The sequence below is a fragment of the Rhodamnia argentea genome, chromosome 11 (genome assembly GCF_020921035.1).
Source record: "Rhodamnia argentea isolate NSW1041297 chromosome 11, ASM2092103v1, whole genome shotgun sequence".
Taxonomy (NCBI): domain Eukaryota; kingdom Viridiplantae; phylum Streptophyta; class Magnoliopsida; order Myrtales; family Myrtaceae; genus Rhodamnia; species Rhodamnia argentea.
In genome coordinates this window covers 16,265,399-16,285,407 of record NC_063160.1, presented here as the reverse complement: position 1 = coordinate 16,285,407, position 20,009 = coordinate 16,265,399, and the positions used below count along the sequence as shown (strand labels likewise).

General features: G+C 40.0%; 3 protein-coding genes and 1 pseudogene across 3 annotated transcripts in view; all 4 read right to left on the bottom strand.

Moving 5' to 3' along the window:
- Positions 1-20,009, bottom strand: part of LOC125312773 (receptor like protein 22-like) — a 64,659-nt gene that overhangs the window by 16,103 nt on the left and 28,547 nt on the right. The window lies entirely within an intron of this gene.
- Positions 5,137-8,304, bottom strand: LOC115733366 (receptor-like protein Cf-9 homolog). Its single transcript, XM_030664023.2, has one exon. The coding sequence runs from the start codon at positions 8,218-8,220 to the stop codon at positions 5,137-5,139; it is 3,084 nt and encodes a 1,027-aa protein (XP_030519883.2). The 5' UTR covers positions 8,221-8,304.
- LOC125312947 (probable leucine-rich repeat receptor-like protein kinase At1g35710) lies at positions 10,399-13,288 on the bottom strand. The gene is made up of 2 exons (XM_048273040.1): positions 11,101-13,288; positions 10,399-10,894 (listed from the first exon to the last, which is right to left on the bottom strand). The coding sequence occupies exons 1-2, from the start codon at positions 13,286-13,288 to the stop codon at positions 10,404-10,406; spliced, it is 2,679 nt and encodes an 892-aa protein (XP_048128997.1). The 3' UTR covers positions 10,399-10,403.
- On the bottom strand, positions 14,899-17,909 carry LOC125312946 (annotated as a pseudogene).

The following is a 20,009-nucleotide window of genomic DNA, read 5'->3' as shown; positions in this document are numbered from 1 at the left end:
AGACATCATCCCTTCAAAGCGCTCGGTCAATGAGCCAAGTTTCTCGTCCGGGGCAGCACCGACGGTAGTGCTGATGTCGGCCATCTTCTTCGCGACCGATCGAGTAATATGTGGAGGATCTATGATAAATTACCTGTACGCAGTAACAAACCCAAAATGAGTACATGGAGCAAGAATAGCGAGCCGGCCCATGACATCCCTCTAGACTCAAACGAACAAAGTGATTATGACCAAAGGATTGAAACATGTAATTTTCAGTTTGTCCGCTTTTACGAAAAAATTCGTATTAATTCGCACGTTGATCAAAACATGTCCAAATTTTACGAGCTTGTAGTTGAGAAGGTGATGAACAACTTTTATGTTGGCCAATCGGACTAGAAATGCGCGGATCAAATCAGTTTAATGTGTCTTTCCAAAAAAAATCATGTTCAGAAAACTGTTATAACCGCATGTTGTTGAAAAAACGAAAGGCCATCTTAAATTATGAATTTAATTCTGAAATTTTGTAAGATATTAGTTGAAACATAGGTCTACAACTTTCATGTTTGGCACTTACTCAAAGCTCGATCGTAGAATTTAGTAAAAATCGCACAACAGGAATAAGCCAAATCAGAATTGAGGACAACTGATGAAATTGTAAAAGCTGCGGAAGCAAAGTACGAAATTGGAAATAAGACAATGAAACTTCTAAACAATCAACCTAAACCATGGACCGGCCCAAAATAAAAATGAGATAACAGGGTACAAGAGATAAGAAATTACCGTTCATAGGAAGAAAATGTCAATCACAAAGACATGCGCATGAATCGTGAGTTTAAATCTTATTCTATCTATCCAAAAGGCTTTTGCAAAGTGAAATGATGAATGAAACGACATGTCGCAGCCTCGCGCACAGTCATCATGACTTGTCGCAGCCTCGCGTACAATAGTCATGACTAGTCGGGTCCAATCACTTCGGCTTGGTTCGGTCGACAAGGGCAATTCTCATGCATCGTAGCCTCACGTGTATGAGAACGACCCTTGAGCCATTTTTTGAAAAAATTTTCGGGATCTAGATGGGATAACCTTTAGCAAAACCTTACCGCCAAGGTTAAAGAAACATCTAAATACCATCTTAAAACTATTAGTGTGACCCGGGTCCTATCACGGGTTGTGTGCAGTGTAGTGCAAATACTATAAATCATGCACAACAATTAAAGGCAAACACCGCTTCAATGATTCAAAAGTTAAATCACAATTCCAATTCACCAAGCCTGCAAAACAAAGGGTTAGCCAATCACTCCTCCCCTTATAACTCCCAATCTGCAAAAACATTTAACACCTAAGAATGAGAATTCAACCAAAGTTTGCCAAATCAAGTGATTCCTTTTTCATGAAATTATCTGGCCTAAGTCCTCTTTGGGTCCCCAGTGGAGTCGCCAAGCTGTCGCGACATACAAAAAATAAACGAGTTAATTTTCGGGCTAATGGATTATCGGGTTAATTAATTAACTAACCTAACTCGAACTCTCCCCAGTCCATACCAAATCGCAACTTAAGGTTCAAATAATTAACATGCAATGTGTTTTGAATTTGGAGTCGCCACTAATCATTTTCGGTAGGTTGATTAGAAACCTAAATAAAATAGCGGGAGAAAACTATCTTATTTCCGCGAACCGTAGATTTTGAATTCGGGGATTTGGTTACGTCAGATTTCTCTAACGCCCTTTCGGTACCATTTTCATGAAAAATATTTGATTTGGCAATTTTGATGGATTTTACTTGAAATTCAAAGATGCAATTTTTTGGTTTTTTCTTCTTTTTTATGGGAATGTAAAACATGGAACTTTGTGCGATATACACAATGGATAATTTAGAAAGAAAGAAAACGCAGCCAATCACGAGTATTTACAAAAATAAATTAACACGTAATAATGCTAAATTTTGGAACACGTGGCATGTCTAAAATAAACAAACAAATGTTCAAACCAAACGATTACATTTTTGTAGATCGAGATGGAAAGGATTACCTTCTATTACACAAAATCTTACTCACATACACGTTATAGTTCCCTTCAAGATCTCGGAGCTGGAAGAACGCGGCTGTGGTCGAAAATGGCAAGCAATGGCGTTGTTGGGTGGCGAGAGGTGAAATATGTGTCGGGACTTGTCGAAGATGATGCTCGACTAAAACTCTTTCTTCACTCTCGAATTTTCTCTTCTGATTTTTCTCAAGAACTCTCTTTTTCCTCTCTAAAAATTCCTCTCAAAAACTCTCTCAAAACTCTCTCAATTCTCTTCCACTCTTCCTAAAAAACTCTCTCAATTCTCTTCTACTCTCTCTCTCAATTCTCTTCCACTTTCCCCCCTTCTAAAACTCTTCTCAAGAGCTCTCTCTTTTATAGGCAAAGTTCTTCATCCTTCATTCTTCACCTTCATTTCTTCACCTTCCATTTTCATCTTCTCTTCTTCATCTTCATTTCTTCACCTTCCATTTTCATCTTCCCTTCTTCATCTTCATTTCTTCACCTTCCATTTTCATCTTCCCTTCATTATCTTCCCTTCATCATCTTCCCTTCTTCATCTTCTTTTCATTATCTTCCCTTCATCATCTTCCCTTCTTCATCTTCTTTTGGTATTTGCAATACGGTCCCCGAAGTTCCAAGTATTTGCAATACAGTCCCCGAAATTTTAAGTATTTGCAATACAGTCCTTGAAGTTTCAAATCTTCTCGGTGTATTTTTCCATCCCGTGCCTAGTCTAGACGCATGCTAAATTAAGTGTTCTGATTGCCCGATTATATGCCAATGCAATGTACGCTAAAAATAAATATGTGAGATGATTTTTTATAATTTTTATGCAAAAAATAGATTAATCAAAATTTAGGCGTCAACACCGGCCATGACAAAGAAAAAACAAATGGGGAAAAAGAAAAGAAAAAACAGATAGATAAATAAATAATTGACGAGAATGCATTTGGCGGGCCCTTATTTAAAATAAGAACAAACGGGAAAAAAGAAAAGAAAAAAGAGATAAACAAATAAATAAATAATGGACGAGAATGCCTTTGATCGGGTCCTTATTTAAAATAAGATCCACTTTGGACCTTTATTCGAATTCTCCCTATTATTTATGTCTCTTGGGTTCAAGTTCAGGCCAACGAGGTCGAAGCCAGCAAAAAGGTCTCCTCACGAGCTGACACAAGAAGGTACTTTTCTAAGTTTAATTTGTTGGTGTAACACATGTTACTTTAGTTTGGTGTGATAGAGGGCGTAATGGACTTTGCATCTAATATTAAAAAAAAAAAAACTATTGTTCGTAAGAGGACTCTAAGGCCATAATAATTTAGTGATAACTTTCATCTTCATCAAATCATTTTGTTTTAAACCTCAAACTGTTAGGTGAGTGATTAAACGTTTAATTTAAATACGATAGATTCCGTCACGGCATCTCTCATTCAGAATGACCTCTCCAACCACCATGTTATGAAGCCTTACTAAATACATGTGAACAGAAAAACTGCGAGCATTCGTGATAATAATTCAGTTGATTTATGATGATTTGGGTCTAGACAAGTTGAAATCCATTATCATACATAATATAGTAGTGCTCAACTCGATCCACGATGGGGTCCGATCTAGATAATTGGTTCACTGTTTGGAGGAAACATGTAAGATTTATGTGGACAGAGGAGAAACATATGGTTGTATTCTCTCGAGTCTCCATGCATGGGAACTTCTGTCAAAGTTCCAAAGTTCCCTATAATCCACCACAGTCATGCACATTGCCTTCCTCTTATATGAGCTTATAAACCTGTCTATATTGCCACAAAAAGTACAGATAACTTGAGCAGTAACATAACCTTTCCCAATCCACAGCCAAGTAAAAGGAAGAAGAAGAAGAAACAGTGCCTACCTCGTCCTCTTGCTACCGCTCTCTATCTTCCACATCATTAGGAGTGCCGCGCAAGCCAGCATAATTGTCCTGGTCATCTTCGACACGGTGAATTATGCCGAGCATAAGGAACCGTTTTTCTTACAACATTTGTAGTTTCACTATACAAGTTGTGGTGCTCAGAACTAGCATATCTCCCGATTGTAATTCAAGATTTCATTAGATGCATATAGGAACATGCAAATGCAGTATGTTTTTGTTGACGACATATAGTTGTCCTAAAGAATTAGGCATTAAATGCACAACTCCATACTGATAAAACTAATGGAGCTCTCAAATTAGGAAAATGTGCAAAATAGTGCAGGCGATGTTGGCGCTGTTTACGGCGGGAGCTTTGGCGTCGGCTGCTATCGCGTACTTGGCCCACAAAGGGAACACCAAGGCTAACTAGTTCTCTATCTTGCCAGCAATTCAACTCCTTCCGCAAGCGCATCTCGGGCTCTCTGATCGGGTCGTTTGGCGAAGTCATCGTGTTCGTGCTCCTAATCCTGCTGTCCGCCATCGCGCTGTCTCGACGTTGAGCAGGAGCTACATGATGCTGCCATACCTTATGTTTCTAAGTCAGAATGCGTATTTTCCATTCTAAAGTGTGTGGTTGTTTTGTTTGTTCGTTTTTCAAGAGCTTGTGCTGTGTGTCGTTGTAATTGTAATGCAATTGCTCTCTCTCTCTCTCTCTCTCTCTCTCTCTCTCTCTCTTGGCTTCGTCCAGGGAAAAGCGCTTTTTTTTTTTTTCCTCTTTGGTCGAGTAATGGTAAAAAGTAGATTTTATGTCTAGTAATCGGAAAGAGTCCATAACAAATAAATTTGCAAAAACTATGGAAAGAAATATTATCATGAATAAATCCAATGATAGACAAATAAAATAAATTAGTGGCAAACTCTACTTTTCTTTGTGCCTTCTTCTATTCTGAAAATTATTTACTGACTTTTCCGCAAAAAGCCTAAGATAACATTTATATAATGCGCAAATCACATGTCTATTTTTATATTTTGGAATGACCGGTTTTTCCAACGTTAAAAGAATGTTAAAGTGCATGAGTTGCGAAATTTGGAAAGATTATATTATTCATAAAGAAATATTTCAAACGAGAGTACACTCAGAATAGTGAAAAGGCCAAAGTAATAAGCATATTATCTGTCTTATGAGAGCTTCAATAGACTTATTCTTCATCTCACAATGCAAAGAACAAACAGTCCAGACTCTCATCTTTGGTAAGATCTCCGAGCATTCCTCCTCGACTTCCTTCTCATTTTAGCGCCTTTCCTGTCGAACGATCTCGCAAGCCTTTCGAGTTTCCTAGAATCGATAATGATGTATCCTAGAGAGATTCCAGCCACAGTTCCACACCCATAACCCATCAATATGGTTCTCCACTCAAACCAGCCTCCATGCTCAGTAGCATTCTCCTGCTGGATGGTTTCCGGTGGAGTTTCCCATGAACCGTTCTCGCATGTCTCTGGCAATGGAAATCCGCATAATCCAGGATTCTCAACGAACGAGTCATTCTTGAATGTGTTGAATTGCGGTCCCCGGGGAATAGGTCCGATGAGCCGATTCTCCGAGAGGTTCAAGAATCCAAGAGATGTCAAATCCGCTAGTTCTCGAGGAATCCTTCCGGTGAACCTGTTTGAAGAGAGGTCTAGCCATTCAAGATCAATCAAGTTCCCAGTAGATGGAGGGATATAGCCTGTTAGATTGTTGTGAGAAAAGTTTAGCCCTTTGAGTGACTTTAGGCTTCCAATATCCATTGGAAGCTCCCCAACAAAATGGTTGCTCGATAAGTCGATACTCGTGAATATAGTTAAAATTTTCACCAGACGTCTCTCCTGTCCTTTCATGGTCACCATGACTGAATCTTGATAACCATAGCCTCCCATGTACTGCAGCTTTCCCTGCCCTTTTTCCCGATTCATTATGGCAGTGAGCTTCATAATATATCTAACAGGTAACGGACCGCTGAAATTGTTGTTGGACAGGTCGAAAATGCGCAATTCAGGAAATGGGCGAGCTGCTCTAGGACTCCTCACAAAGCCATGGAGCTTGTTGGACCGCAAAACAAGGACTTGTAGCTTGGGAAGAGTTTCCAACCAATCAGGGAACGTATCCTTCATTCTATTGTTGCTGAGATCCAAAACTTCCAAACTTTTACATTGAAGTAAGGATCGCGGCAATGTCCCTTCAAATCGATTCCGACTGAAGTCAAGTGTCCTTAACTTGCTGTCCCGAGCAATTTTTCCAGGGATCACACCCTGAATCATATTCATTCGAAGGTTGAGCACAGAGAGATCTTTGCTAAAGCTCATCAAACACTCTGGCAAGGTGCCCATCAAACTATTATTGGACAAGTCAAGGACTACGAGCTCAGTGGCATTGCATATCAAATGCGAAATCTCTCCACTAAAATTGTTGTTTGCAATGGAATAGAATTGAGTGGTGGGTGGTGGAATTGGAAGAGGACCTTCAAATTTATTGTTAGCTATGGAAAAACTCCCAAGGGTGGAGGGAAGAAATGGAGCAGTTGGAGGATCGATTTGGCCATGGAATTCATTGAACTGCAGATCGATGACCTGCAATGAGGGTGCTTCTAGCAACCACCTCGGAAAAGTATCATTGATTTTGTTGTAACTTACGTTTAGCTGCGACAATGATGTGCAATTTTCCAAAGACGGCGGTAATCTTCCTTCAAACTTATTTGCACCCAAGTCTAGTTCAGAGAGCTCGGTTAAGTTTCCCAAACAATTAGGAATAGAGCCAGAGAGATTGTTATTAGCCAAGAGTAGATAACTAAGGGAGCTTAATTTGCAAAAGGAAGATGGAATCTCTCCACTGAAGCTGTTTTGGCTGGCCGAAAAGAAGAATATGGGGAGTGGTGGAATTGGAAGCGGTCCCTGGAATAAGTTATCACTAAGATCGACATCCGCCAACTCTTTCCAGGGAGATCGTGGTATATCTCCCTCAATAAGGTTACTAGAAATATCAAGAATCGATAGTGTATCTTTCCCCAAATTCCAAAACCATCTCGGTACCCGACCGCTGATCTTGTTTTTGGAGAGATCCAGCTCTCTTAGCTTTCTTGAAGATTTCAGAAAAAGTGGAAACTGGGTCAAGTTGCAGGAAGACAATGCCAAAGTCTCAAGCTCTGGAAATATGGAGTTCATATTGTTGGAATCTAGATTTAGCTCTACTGTAAGACGAAGGACTTGCAGATTTTTCAGTGTTGAAAAGACTCTGATGTCTAAAACACCAGTAAAATTAATAGAAGAAAGGTCTAAATGGACAAGTTGTTCAAGCTTTCCAACGAATGACGGGGGATGACCTGTTAATTCATTGCCTGAAAGGTCCAACCTGGTCAATTCTGTTAAATTCACAAGGCATGAGGGAACCGAACCTATCAATTTGCAGTTACTGAGAGCCAGAGTTTTTAAATTCTTCAATTCACTGATTGAATCAGGTATTTTGCCTGAGATGTTTGTATACGAGAGGGTTAAGGATTCAACAGACTTGCTCCAGTTGGACTTCGGAAAAGAAACCATGATATCATTGGATTGCAAATAGAGATCAAGGAGGTTTGGCAAGCGGAAAATGTTGGGCGGAAGTTCCCCTTGTAAATGGCAGCTAGACGCACTGAAGACGGTCAAGGAGGATGACAGATTCACGAAGGAACTAGGCGAAACAGCGGACATGTCTACTAGATCAAGTTTGAGTACCCTCAACTCTGTCAAATTCTGAACAAGCACTTTGAAATCCGTATTTTCAATCCTAAGACCGTGTGTCACATATGCACCATTAAAGTTCATAGAGAGATCAAGTAAAACAAGTTTAGAAAGGTAAGAAATTTCGGTAGGAACTAGACCTGAAAAATTCGAGTAAGTGAGATCGAGGTCCCTCAGTTCAGCAAAAACACTTAGTTCGGGCAAAATGGGTGAGGCAAGGAAATTGTTACCACCAAGGTTGAGGCTGTGAAGATGGCGAAGCGCAAAGAGTGAGCTGTCAGAACAGAGGGTGCCCTGAAGACAGCTGAATGAAAGATCGAGGCCGATAACATTACCCGTTACATTGTCACAGGTGACGCCGTCCCACAAGCAGCAGTCCAGGCCGTTCTCCCATCTAGTCATCTTTGGATCACAGTACGGGTACATATCAGTTTGGACTGTGAAAGAATTGCTGAACTGAAGTAAGGCATTGCTTTGGGCAGGATGACATGACTGTGCTGTTGTGAAAGGGAGGTCGAGCAATACTCGTGCAGAAAGGGAAAACAGAAGACACAGGGTGTGGTAGAACTCCATGTTTTTTTTGGTCGAGCGCAATGGCTCTAGGACAGCGGTGCACTTAATTATAGATGCGAAGAATCAAAGTCTTCTTGAAAGGACAATAGTGCGGTCAAGTTTGGTTTTCTTGATTGTCCCTTGGTGGGGTTTTGGAGACAAAGAGGTAACTCACTGGTTAGGTAATTGTCGGACAAGTCGAGGTGCCTAAGCTTTGGGAGGGCCCATATTTGAAGGGGAAACATACGGGCGAGGCCACTTGCAGGCAGCCTAAGAGCGTTGAAAGATCGCGACATTTGATTGGGTCGAACGGTCCGGATACTTTGTATTGCCGACCAAAAAAAAAAAAAAAAAAATCTACTAACTTATGTGTCAAGGATTTGGACACCATACCAAATAAAATCTGCCAAGGTTATAGATAAAATCTCAAGTCAAATATTGTGACAATTGTTCGAATCTCGCTTGCTTGATAACATTGGAGGGGATAAGGACACTAACAATATCATAATTTTTGTATTGTGCTCACTTTGATGCTATAACGTTTTAAGCAAACATTTAATCGTCAATAATTTTTAAAAGCATATCACTTAAGTTACATCCATAATTTTCTTGCTGGAAATTCCTAGGTGACATTACTTTCTGGGGAGCCATGTAGAATAATTCATATTAAATAAACGCCACAATGGATTCCAAAGTAAGGAAATCGCCAATGTAATTTTAGGTGTTCGGATTTTAAAAGTTACGGCACTAATTTTCCCAACAAGCAAAATATTCTACTCATACAATCTCTAATTCTGGCACTTTTATGATTGAATTAGAATTTAAACCAATCTAAACCAGCAGGCATGTATGGATGGAACTTGTACACACCCATCAAGAAGTCAAGGTCTTCTTGGGGTTTCATGTGGGTTGACTTTTGGGTCAAAATCTCTTTTTTCCAATGGAATGGCACCGTCCAAACCAAGAAACTCAAGAAAAACCGAGCTTGTTAATGCTTCGTTCGTTTCGCGAAAAATAACTTTTAGAAAAATATTTTTTCGTTTCATGAAAAATAAAGGAATTAAGGAAAACATTTTCCTCTTACAAAACAAGTACATTCGAAATTAGCAATCGGCCTAGGCGAGCGAAGCCGAGCCTTGCCATAGGCCGGTGGATGATGGAATGTCTTTTGCATTTCCATGGCAGATTCATTCATTAAGACAGGCTAAATGGATTTCGGTCGTTTCATCTTAGTATTCTGGAATAAATTTATTCACCCAAATTTTTCTTTTCTTTTTTTTTAATATGAAAAAAGAGAGAGAATATGTGAATGACATTTCAAGCCGACAAGTTCTTGGTTTTGGATCTGTTTTACTTCCGACGTTACAGCATTAGGAGCTCCTTCACCGTTAAATTCTATATCATGATGTTACATCTCCTACCGCATGCCTTTGATTACTCGATGTCAACAAATTAGCTGTTATATCATACAAGGTACTCTAACTAGCTTGACAGAAGTTAAATTTCAAGTTCAATCCGCAAATTAGCATCAGCTCAATCGGACACCATGCAAAATCAAATCAACGGTGGCAACTCATACAGATAAAGTCTCAAGTCGAATGTTGTCACATGGTCGAATTTGGCTGCTTCATATTAACATTTACTAGATAAAACTGGATGGGATAAGGACGCAAATGTTTTAGCTTTTGTACAAGTCATACTAGTACGATATTTTCAAACATTTATTCTTCCAAAATTCCTAATCATTAACTACAGGAACATGTTGAGTGGCGACACCGGATAAGTGGCGGCCCTCCATCGTAAACCACCGTAATAATAAATCAATTCACCACAAGCAAAGTCGAGGTCTTTCCGACGCACCACAAACAAAGCAACTCTCGACAGTTTTTTTTTTTGCCCCTAAAATTTGTGTAGAGTATGTGGTCTTTCGCTGTTCCGTGATGTCGGATCTTCCATCACAAAGAACGTTGGCCAATTGGCCTGTCTTTAAAAATATTTTTTTTTTTTTTTTTTTTTTTTTTTTTTTTTTTCAAAAATTTTTTTTTTTTTTTTTTTTTCTTTTTTTTAAAAAAAAAAATATTTTTTTTGAAATTCCTCCCCTTTTTACTACTTAGGTAAATTCTACCTAGCTAATTTAAAATAAGATTGACATGACTTAAATGACACAAGCCCCATCCTTCGTATCCTCAATCGCGTTCACCAATTTACACCATCATTTTATCAATCGACTCTTCATTCCATGGAAACTTATTGCTTGTATTGGGGCAAGTACTACATGGTCCTTGCTCTTCTTGTAGGCTTGACGATGCTTCTCTTGATCCACCTTCCCACCATACTCCTTGATTATTTTTTTGGAGCTGCGCAAGCGAGATGGAATGGAAGGGCTGGGGCAACGCTAGTTTTGGAGCTCGAAAAGTTTCCGAAACTTGTTTCATCGTGGGTCGAGACTTTGGATTGCTACTTAAGCAAGCAAGTGCTAGAGCAACTACTAGAACGATACTTCTTGCGGTAGACTTCTCTCTTGGGATTGGCAAGCGCGGGTCTAATATCCGATGTAGCATAATATCTTCTCTAAAGAGCGTCGACAATATCAAGATGATATCGGCCGGATGCCCACCCATGATTGTTTCCATTGCTACCACTCCAAAGCTGTATACGTCGCACTTCTCATTGATGACCAAAGTATAAGCGAGCTCTGAAAAATAGAACAAAAAGTTGAAGAATTATGTGAGGTTCAAAACCAAGTTGTCATTTATATCTAGTGCACTATCGAACGGTGAATTTCATAAGCATGATGGAGCATCAACGGTGTTGTTTACCACATGGCAGGTAAAGTGTACCGTTCTAGCTTTGTACCTCTAGTTATAACATTCTAGAAAAGCATGGAGGATTGTTGCTCACCCGGTGCTATATATCCATGAGTGCCTACGATATTTGCGGTGAGATTCGATGAGAAATTAGGTTCTAGGAGTCTTGCCGTGCCGAAATCTGATAGGAAAGCCTGCATTTTGTTATCGAGCAAAATATTGTTGCTAGATATGTCTCGATGAATAATTGGTCGAGCGCAATCGTGATGCAGGTAAGACAAGGCATGTGCCATATCCCAAACAATATTGAGTCTTTTAGACCAGTCTAGCTCCACCGCTTCAACTTCATCTCTCAAAGCACAAAATAGACTCCCCCTTTCCATGTATTCATAAACCAAGAACATGCATCGCTTGTGTAAGCAAAAACCATGGAGCTTAATTATGCTTCTATGTCGTACTTCAGTCAAGTGTTTCACTTCGTTCCGGAAGCTCTTGTCAAATGATGGGTCCTCTGCTTCAAGACGGTGAAGTTTCTTCAATGCCACAATTTTCCCATTGGGCAATTGTGCTCTATAGACACTACCGTAACCGCCGGTCTCGACGTAACATTTAATGTCAAAATCTTCTGTTGCATTGATTATGTCTTCATATGCAATTCTCCCATCATAATTCCAGATTGACAAAAAATTTCCATTTTTTTCTATTGTCTCTGGTTGCATGCTCTTCACTCTACGTCGAAATATGAGCCCATAAGCAAGAACCAAACAGGAAATGACTGGTATAGCCATCAGCGGTATCAATCCCACCATTAGCGTAACCGTGGACGCTCTTCTTGAACCATCAGTCCCTCCCAAACTATTGCTATGGAAATCTCTTTCACGGACATTGAACAGATTAATTGGAATTTCCCCCGTGAGATGATTGCATGACAAATCAATGTACTCTAAGCTGAAAAGCTTTTTAAAATTGGGAATTGAACCGTGAAGAGAATTATTATGAAGATCGAGATAGTTTAACATGACCAAACTCCCAAGTTCATGAGGAATTTTTCCGGAGAAGTAGTTAGAGCTCAAATCGAGATGAGTGAGACTCTTCAAATTTCCTAATTTCAATGGAATAGCTCCATCGAATTCGTTGTTACGTAAATCTAGAACCCTCAAGCTAGTTAAATGTGCTAGAGATGAAGGAACAAGGCTAGTGAAGGAGTTCGAGCGCAACCTCAACTCAATCAGGCTCTTCAAATTACCTATTGCTGATGGGATAGATCCACCGAATTCGTTTTCTTCCATGCTCGGATATGCTAAGTTTGTCAACTTCCCTATTTCTAGAGGAATAGGGCCGGTGAAGGAGTTTGAGCACAGCCTCAACTCAATCGGGCTCTTCAAATTACCTATTGCTGACGGGATAGATCCACAGAATTCGTTACCTTGCATGCTCGGATATGCTAAGTTTGTCAACTTCCCTATTTCCAAAGGAATAGAGCCATTGAAGGAGTTTAAGCGCAGCCTCGACTCAATCAGGCTCTTCAAATTACCTATTGATGACGGGATAGATCCACTGAATTCATTACCTTCCATGCTCAAGTATGCTAAGTTTGTCAACTTCCCTATTTCCATAGGAATAGAGCCATTGAAAAGGTTTCTCCCCAAATCGAGATGCATCAAATTAGACAAGAGACCAAGAGTCGGAGGGATAGGGCCAAGAAGCAAATTGAAACTGAGATCTAGGTACCATAGCTTCTTCAGATTTCCCAATTCAGGAGGGATGCAACTACTGATATTATTACTCTGAATATCAATGACTTCTAGCATGGCAAGGTTTGGGAGACAAATAGGTAACTCACCAGTTAGGTAATTGCGGGAAATGTCGAGGTGCCTGAGCTTTGGGAGTACACATATTTGGAGGGGAATGATACCGTGGAGGTAATTATGAGACAACCGAAGAGAGGCGAGAGTGCGGAGCACAGAGAAATCCACATTGCTCAAATTAGTTGCGTGGTAGACTCGTCGTTGTATATTTATTTCGATGACGCTTCCGGAATCATCGCACGAAATGCCAGGCCACGTGCAATGTGACGCGGAAGTGTGGCTCGTAAGGAAGTCAAGCCACCACCCAGTGCGACGAAGAGCATCTGCCTCTGTTCCGGTGGCAAGGGCAGGGTAGCTACGGGAGAGAGGTAGCGCAATAAGGATCCATGTAGCTGCGGTCATCAACTTGCGAACATGCAAGCCGACGACGGGATTGCTTATAGGACTCAAATGAATCATGTGGAATATCTTCATGCTTTCAAGAGAGAGGACCTCTTCTTTTTGGTGGGAAGTAGGAGGGCTGAGTTTAATGAATATATAAGAGCGGGCCTTGCCGTTTCTCCACCCTTTGTTAGTGGCCCCCTATAATATGAGCACCATCGAAACTTTATTACCAAACTTCAAAAGTACTTAATTGTTTGACGCAAAGGAATAGTAACAGGAAACTCTTTTCTAAGGATATACTGAAAATTGATTGAAATTATGTTGATTACATAGGGTGGGCGTCCTTTATATAGATAGGACCCCTTTAAGAAATTAAATACGAATCTAATCTAGTCCTAATCAAATAAGAATCAAATCTAAATCAACAGACTTCAAATCAAATATCGTGATCGGATATATCGCAAAGTTGCCTAAAATAGAAAACTGCTCGAAAACCTATCTAGACGACTCCGAAACGCAAAAATCCATCGTTCCATTGTACGTCACAGCAAAGCTGGGAGTATTGATTAGAAGGTCGTTTCGCTTCAACCGATCAAATTTGAGCGCAATCCGAAGTCGCCAGTCCCAAATCAATGAAATCTACCTGATTTCTACGATCACGTTTTTCCAAAAAATTACACGCCAATTGTTCTACATCATTGTTGAATTTGTACTCCATAATCATCAATATGTACTATCACTTTGAAGGCGTTATTCCATCGCATATTCATTTAACTGTCATAATTTTTTTTCAAGCATATCACTTCAGTTACATAGGTGGATTTCTTGCCTAAACTCCGATGTCGCAATAATTTTCCGGCAAGTCAAGCTGAATAATTTATGACTAAATTCTTTGTGTTCGTCAACTCTGATTAGTTTAAACGTTGTGCTCATCATTACATAACTTCAAGACAAATATTGATTTATATGATCGTCTCTTTACTATGGACGTACTCTGATTACGCAGCGCCGTGATTGCCAAATGGCAGTCCCTCCGTCGTAAATTTCAAGGTCAATTAATGATGATTTAATCGGAATTTGAACCAGCTTACACATGGAAGCTGGACAAATTCGAAAGGTCGAGGTCTCCGTCGAGGATGCTCTTCAAAGGTCAACAAGCCACGGCCTTTGGTCAGTTATTGGTTGTTGGACCGATAAAACAAGGTCCGTCTACGTAACTCGAGTAATTGTGGTTTGAATCAGCTACCACATGGAAGTTGGACAAATTCCAGAAGTCAACGTCTTCGTCGACTGGGCACCTCAAAAGTCAACCAGTCAAGGTCTTCGGACATGTATTGATCGTGCGACCACTGGACAAGGTTCGTCGAGAGTAATCGCGGTCTTGTGTTGTTTTCGTGATGTCAGATCTTTAGCCATCGTAAAGTAAAATGTTTGTCAATTTGCCGTCTTTAATTGACTAGCAAGCCTTCAACTAAATAGAAATGATCCGGAATAATAGGTGATGAATATCCTTATGTAGCCGAATTTTCCTAGCCACAACAACACATTATCACTCATCATTGCATTCGGATCTCACTGAAAGGAGAAAAATTGCAGAATCCGTATCCTTTGTATCCTCAACCACATTTACCGGCTTGCAGAATCATCTTGTACTCTTCCCTTGTTGGAATTTTATTTGATTTCTTTTTCGGACAAGTACTTCATGGTCCTTGCTCTCCTTGCAGGCTTGACGAATTTTCCTTGGATCCACCTTCCCACCGTACTCCTCGGTTCATTTCTTGGAGCTGTGCAAGCGAGATTAAATGGAAGGGTTTGGCCAACGCTAGTTTTGGAGCTAGAAAAGCTTTCGAGACTTGTTTCACTATGGGTTGTGACTTTGGATCACTCCATAAGCAAGCAAACATCAGAAAAACTATCAGAACGATATTTTTTGCAACAGAATTCTCTCTTGGGATTGGCAAGCGCGGGTCTAATATTTGATGCAGCATAATATCTTTTCTGAAGAGTGTCGACAGCATTAAGATCGTCTCACCTGGATGCTCACCCATTATGATTTCCATTGCTACCATTCCAAAGCTATATACATCGCATTTCTCATTATTGATCCAAGTGTAAGCGAGCTCTAAGAAAAAGAACAAAAAGTTTGTAAGTTAGATGAGGCTCAAAACTAAGTTCTCAAGGTTAACTAGTACAATACCGAATGATGAATTTGTAAAAATGATGAGGCATCAAAGTTGTTGCTTATCACATAGGGAGTAAAGTATTCGATTTAGGTATGTGCCTCTAGTAATAACATTTTAGAGTTGCTCACCTGGTGCTATATATCCCCGAGTGCCTGCGATATATGCAGTGAGATTAGATGAGAAATTAGGTTCTAGAAGTCTTGCCGTGCCGAAGTCTGATAGGAAAGCCTACATTTTGTTTTCGAGCAAAATGTTGTTGCTAGATATGTCACGATGAATAATTGGCTAAGTGCAGTCGTGGTGCAGGTAAGACAAAGCATGTGCCATATCCCAAACAATATTGAGTCTTTTAGACCATTCTAATTCCACTGATTCAACATCATTTCCCAAAGCACAAAATAGACTCCCCCTTTCCATATACTCATAAACCAAGAACATGCATCGCTTGTGTAAGCAAAAACCATGGAGCTTAATTATGCTTCTATGTCATACTTATATTAGGTGTTTCACTTCATTTCTAAAGCCCATGTCAAAAGATGGGTCCTCTGCTTCAAGACGGTGAAGTTTCTTCAATGCCACAATTTTCCCATTAGGTAATTGGGCTCTATAGACATTGCCATATCCACCGGTTCCAATGCAAAATTTAATGTCAAAGTCTTCCATTGCATTGATTATGTCTTCATATGCAATTGTCCCATCATAGTTCCATATTGACAAGAAATCTCCATTTTTTGTTGCTTTCTTTGATCACATGCTCTTCGTTCTCCGTCGAAGTAATATCAAAGGCCCAAGAACTAATATAGCCATCAGTGGTATAAGTACCATAAGTATAATCCTAGCCATTCTTTCAGAACAATTAGCCTTTACAAACCTTCATTGCCTTTGAAAGCTCCATAACAAACATGGGCCAGATTATCTGGAATTTTTCCTGTGAGACGATTATACGACAAGTCGATATAATCTAAATGACCAAGAGTCAAAAGGATCGTGCCACGAAGCGCATTGAAATTGAGGTCTAGGTGGATCAACCTCTTCAGATTTCCCAATTCTGGAGGGATAGAACTATAGAGTAGATTAGCATGAATGTCAATGACTTCTAACATGGCGAGGTTTTGGAGACAAAGAGGTAACTCGCTGGTTAGGTGATTGTGGGACAAGTTGAGGTGCCTGAGCTTCAGGAGCGCACATACTTGAAGGGGAATGATACCTCTGAGGTCGTCATTAGACAGCCCAAGAAAGGCGAGATTCAAGAGGACAGAAAAATTCATGCTACCCAAATTAGGGGCGACACCATAGTCATAACGGGCTGGTTGTGGTATGTTTATTTTGACGATGCTTCCAGAATCGTCACATGAAATGCCAAACCACGTGCAATGTGTTTCGGAACTGTTGTTCGTAACATTGGAGGGCCACCAGCCACTGCCACAAAGAGCATCTACCTCTGTTCTCATGGCAGTATTTTCCAAAAGTTCGTTGCCACTGAAATTTCTATGAGGAACGTCGAACAAATTATCTAGAATTCTTCCCGTGAGATGATTGTTCGAAAAATCGGTGTAAGTCAAGTAGAAAATCATCTTGAAACTGGGAACTGAACCCTGCAGAGAATTATTCCGAAGATTGAGATAGCTTAACACGACCAAACTCCCCGAGTTGAAGAGGGATTTCTCCAGAGAAGTTGTTATTGCTCAAATCTACATGAGCGAGACTCTTCAAACCTCCAATTTCCGATGGAATGGGTCCAGTGAAGGAGTTTGAGCTCATTCCCAACCCAATTAAGCCCTTCAAATTACCTATTTCCGACGGCATAGATCAACCATATTGGTTCTTTTCCATAATTAGATATTTCAAGTTTGTCAGGTACCCTATTTCCAGAGGAATAGCTCCATGGAAGTCGTTCGCTTGCAAATAGAGATGCGTCAAGCTCTTCATTTTCCCTAGCGTTGCAGGGATAGGGCCATGAAGCGCGTTGGAACTGAGATACAGATGAATCAGCCTCCGTAGATTTCCCAATTCGGGAGGGAATATAATTACTATGTAAGTCAAGAACTTCTAGCAAGGTGTGGTTTTGGAGACGAAGAGGTAACTCACTTGTAAGTTCGTTGATGGACAAGCCGATGTGCCTGAGCTTTGGGAGTGCACGTATTTGAAGGGAAATGATACCGGTGAGGACATTATCAGACAGCCAAATAGAGGCTAAATTCGGGAGCAGAGAGAAATCCATGCTGCTCGAATTACCTCCAACCCAGCAGTCGTAGCGGACTCCCGGTGGTAAGTTTATTTCGGCTATGCTTCTTGGAATCGTCAAACGAAATGCCAGGCCACTCACAATACGACATGGAAGTGTTGCTCGTAACGTAGTCAGGCCACCATCCGCTGCGAAGAAGAGCATGTGCCTCTGTTCCGGTGGCAAGGGCTGGGAAGTTGTGGGAGAGAGCTAGCACAATAACCATCCATGTGGCTGCTGCAGTCATCAGCTGGCCAACGGTTTCGCTTACAGGATTCAAACGAATCACATGGAACATCTTCATGCTTAGAGAGAGAGAGAGAGAGAGAGAGAGAGAAGATCTCCTCTTTTGCTTGGGAAGTGGAATGCCTGAGTTTGCTGTCATTATATATGGAGAGAAGGGCAATGAGCAATTCAGCATAACGACTTGGAAGTCTTCAATCGACTAATTTTAAACTCTCGTGTCACCGTCACCAAATTCTCTCCTCGTACGAGACACCAGGCGTTGGGGCCCTATGGTTTTTTAGTGCGGATCCAATTCGCACCTGCAGTTGCATTGCATGAACCATGTGCACAAGAATGATCATCCGCCTCTGTCTCCCACGACAACACTTTCTTGCGTTTGAATCTTGCTATGGATGGAACCCATGTTTACTTCACTTTGGTCTCCATCGAGGTGGCCTAATGGACTTCACATCTAATATCAAGAATGTTTGTTCGGAAAAGGGCTCTGTGATCAAACCAAATTCGGTCATAGATTCCGTCTTAATCAAATCATTTTGTTTCAAAACATCGGATTATCTGCTAAGTGGCCAAACACGTAATTTAAATTCAACGGGTTCCATCATAACGTCTCATATTGGAAATAATCTCGCGCGAATTATATGCATTCGTGACATGCTTTATATTCTCAAAAAATCACCGGAAAAAGCTAACAACTTATTTTGGACTACATGTCCAGGATTTCGGAGTTGTGATAGCAAGTACCCTTGTGTCCCGTGAGCTAATAACCTGTTTGATTGCTCAACGCATACAAAATTAGCTCTTATATCCCACAAGCTGCTCTAACTAACTTGATAGAAGTCATATTTCAACTTCATTGGGACACCATACAAAATAAAACCAGCGATGGCTGTAGATAAAATCTCGAGTGAGATGTCGTGACGTCTCTCGAATCTCATGGCTTTTAACCACCGCTTGCTTGATAAAATTGGAGGGGATAAGGACACTAACAATATCATAATTTTTCATATTGCCCTCACTTTATGCAATTACTTTTTAAGCGAACATCTAATTGTCATAATTATTGAAAGCAAATCACTTAAGTTACATTGATAATTTTCTTACTGGAGATTCCTAAGTGACATTACTTTCCGATGGGCCACGAAGAATGATTTAAAATTAAATTAATGCCACGATGGATTTTCAAGTAAGGAAAATCGCTGATATAATTATTTCTTTTCCCTCAATCGGTCTTACTTTTATTTTATTTATATTTGGGTTCATCGACCGCCGACCCCAACTAGTTTGGGATAAAGGTGATGTTGATGTTGAAAATCGCCGATGTAAATTTAGCTGTTTGGTTTTTAAAAGTTATGGCGGTAATTTTCCGACAAACGAAATATTATACTCATGCAATCTCTAAATTTGCTAGTTTTATGATTCGATTGGCAAAACAAAAAAATGGCACCGTTTGTTTCGGAAAAAATAACTTCTAGAAAAATGTTTTATGGATTTTCCGCCATTTGATTCATGAAAAATAAGATAGTCATGGAAAATATTTTTCACTCATGGAAAATACACCTTCAAAAGTGGGAACTTTCTTGCCCCCACTCTTCACATTTCTTTTCCTTTTAATTATTTTTAAAAAATCAGAATTCTTTTAATTTTTCCTTTTATTCATTTTCTTATTTCTTATTTTCTTTATTCTTCTTCTTCTTCTTCTTCTTCTTCTTCTTCTTCTTGTGGTCGCTGGCCTCGGGTGAGGCTCCACCTCCCCAACGCCTCGCCTGTGGCTGGACCAGCAGAGGTAGAGAGAAAAGAAAAAAAATTAAAAAAATACATAAAACATTATTGAAAAATTCAGATATTATTTTTATTTACAAAGAATTATCCACGATGGTGTTGGCCGTGGACCGTGGATAATTTTTGACCAAATGACGACGCAGAAAATCAAATTGGACTTATCATACCAAACGGCGTAAAATATTTTCCAAATCATTGTTAAGGTTTTTGCCAAACACCGGAGAATATTGTCATTTTCTTAGAAAATGAGCCGTGGACCGTGGATAGTTTTTGGCCGAATGACGACATAGAAAATCAAATTAGACTTTTCATACCAAACGGCATAAAATATTTTCCAGATCATTTTTCAGGTTTCAACCAAATACCGAAGAATATCATC

Excerpts from the sequence above, each read along its gene's own strand:
- LOC115733366 (XM_030664023.2), bottom strand. The coding sequence starts at position 8,220 with ATGGAGTTCTACCACACCCTGTGTCTTCTGTTTTCCCTTTCTGCACGA.
- LOC125312947 (XM_048273040.1), bottom strand. The coding sequence starts at position 13,288 with ATGAAGATATTCCACATGATTCATTTGAGTCCTATAAGCAATCCCGTC. Across the intron at positions 10,895-11,100 it reads TCATGGATATATAGCACCGG|AGCTCGCTTATACTTTGGTC; the intron begins GTGAGCAACAAT and ends TCTATTTTTCAG.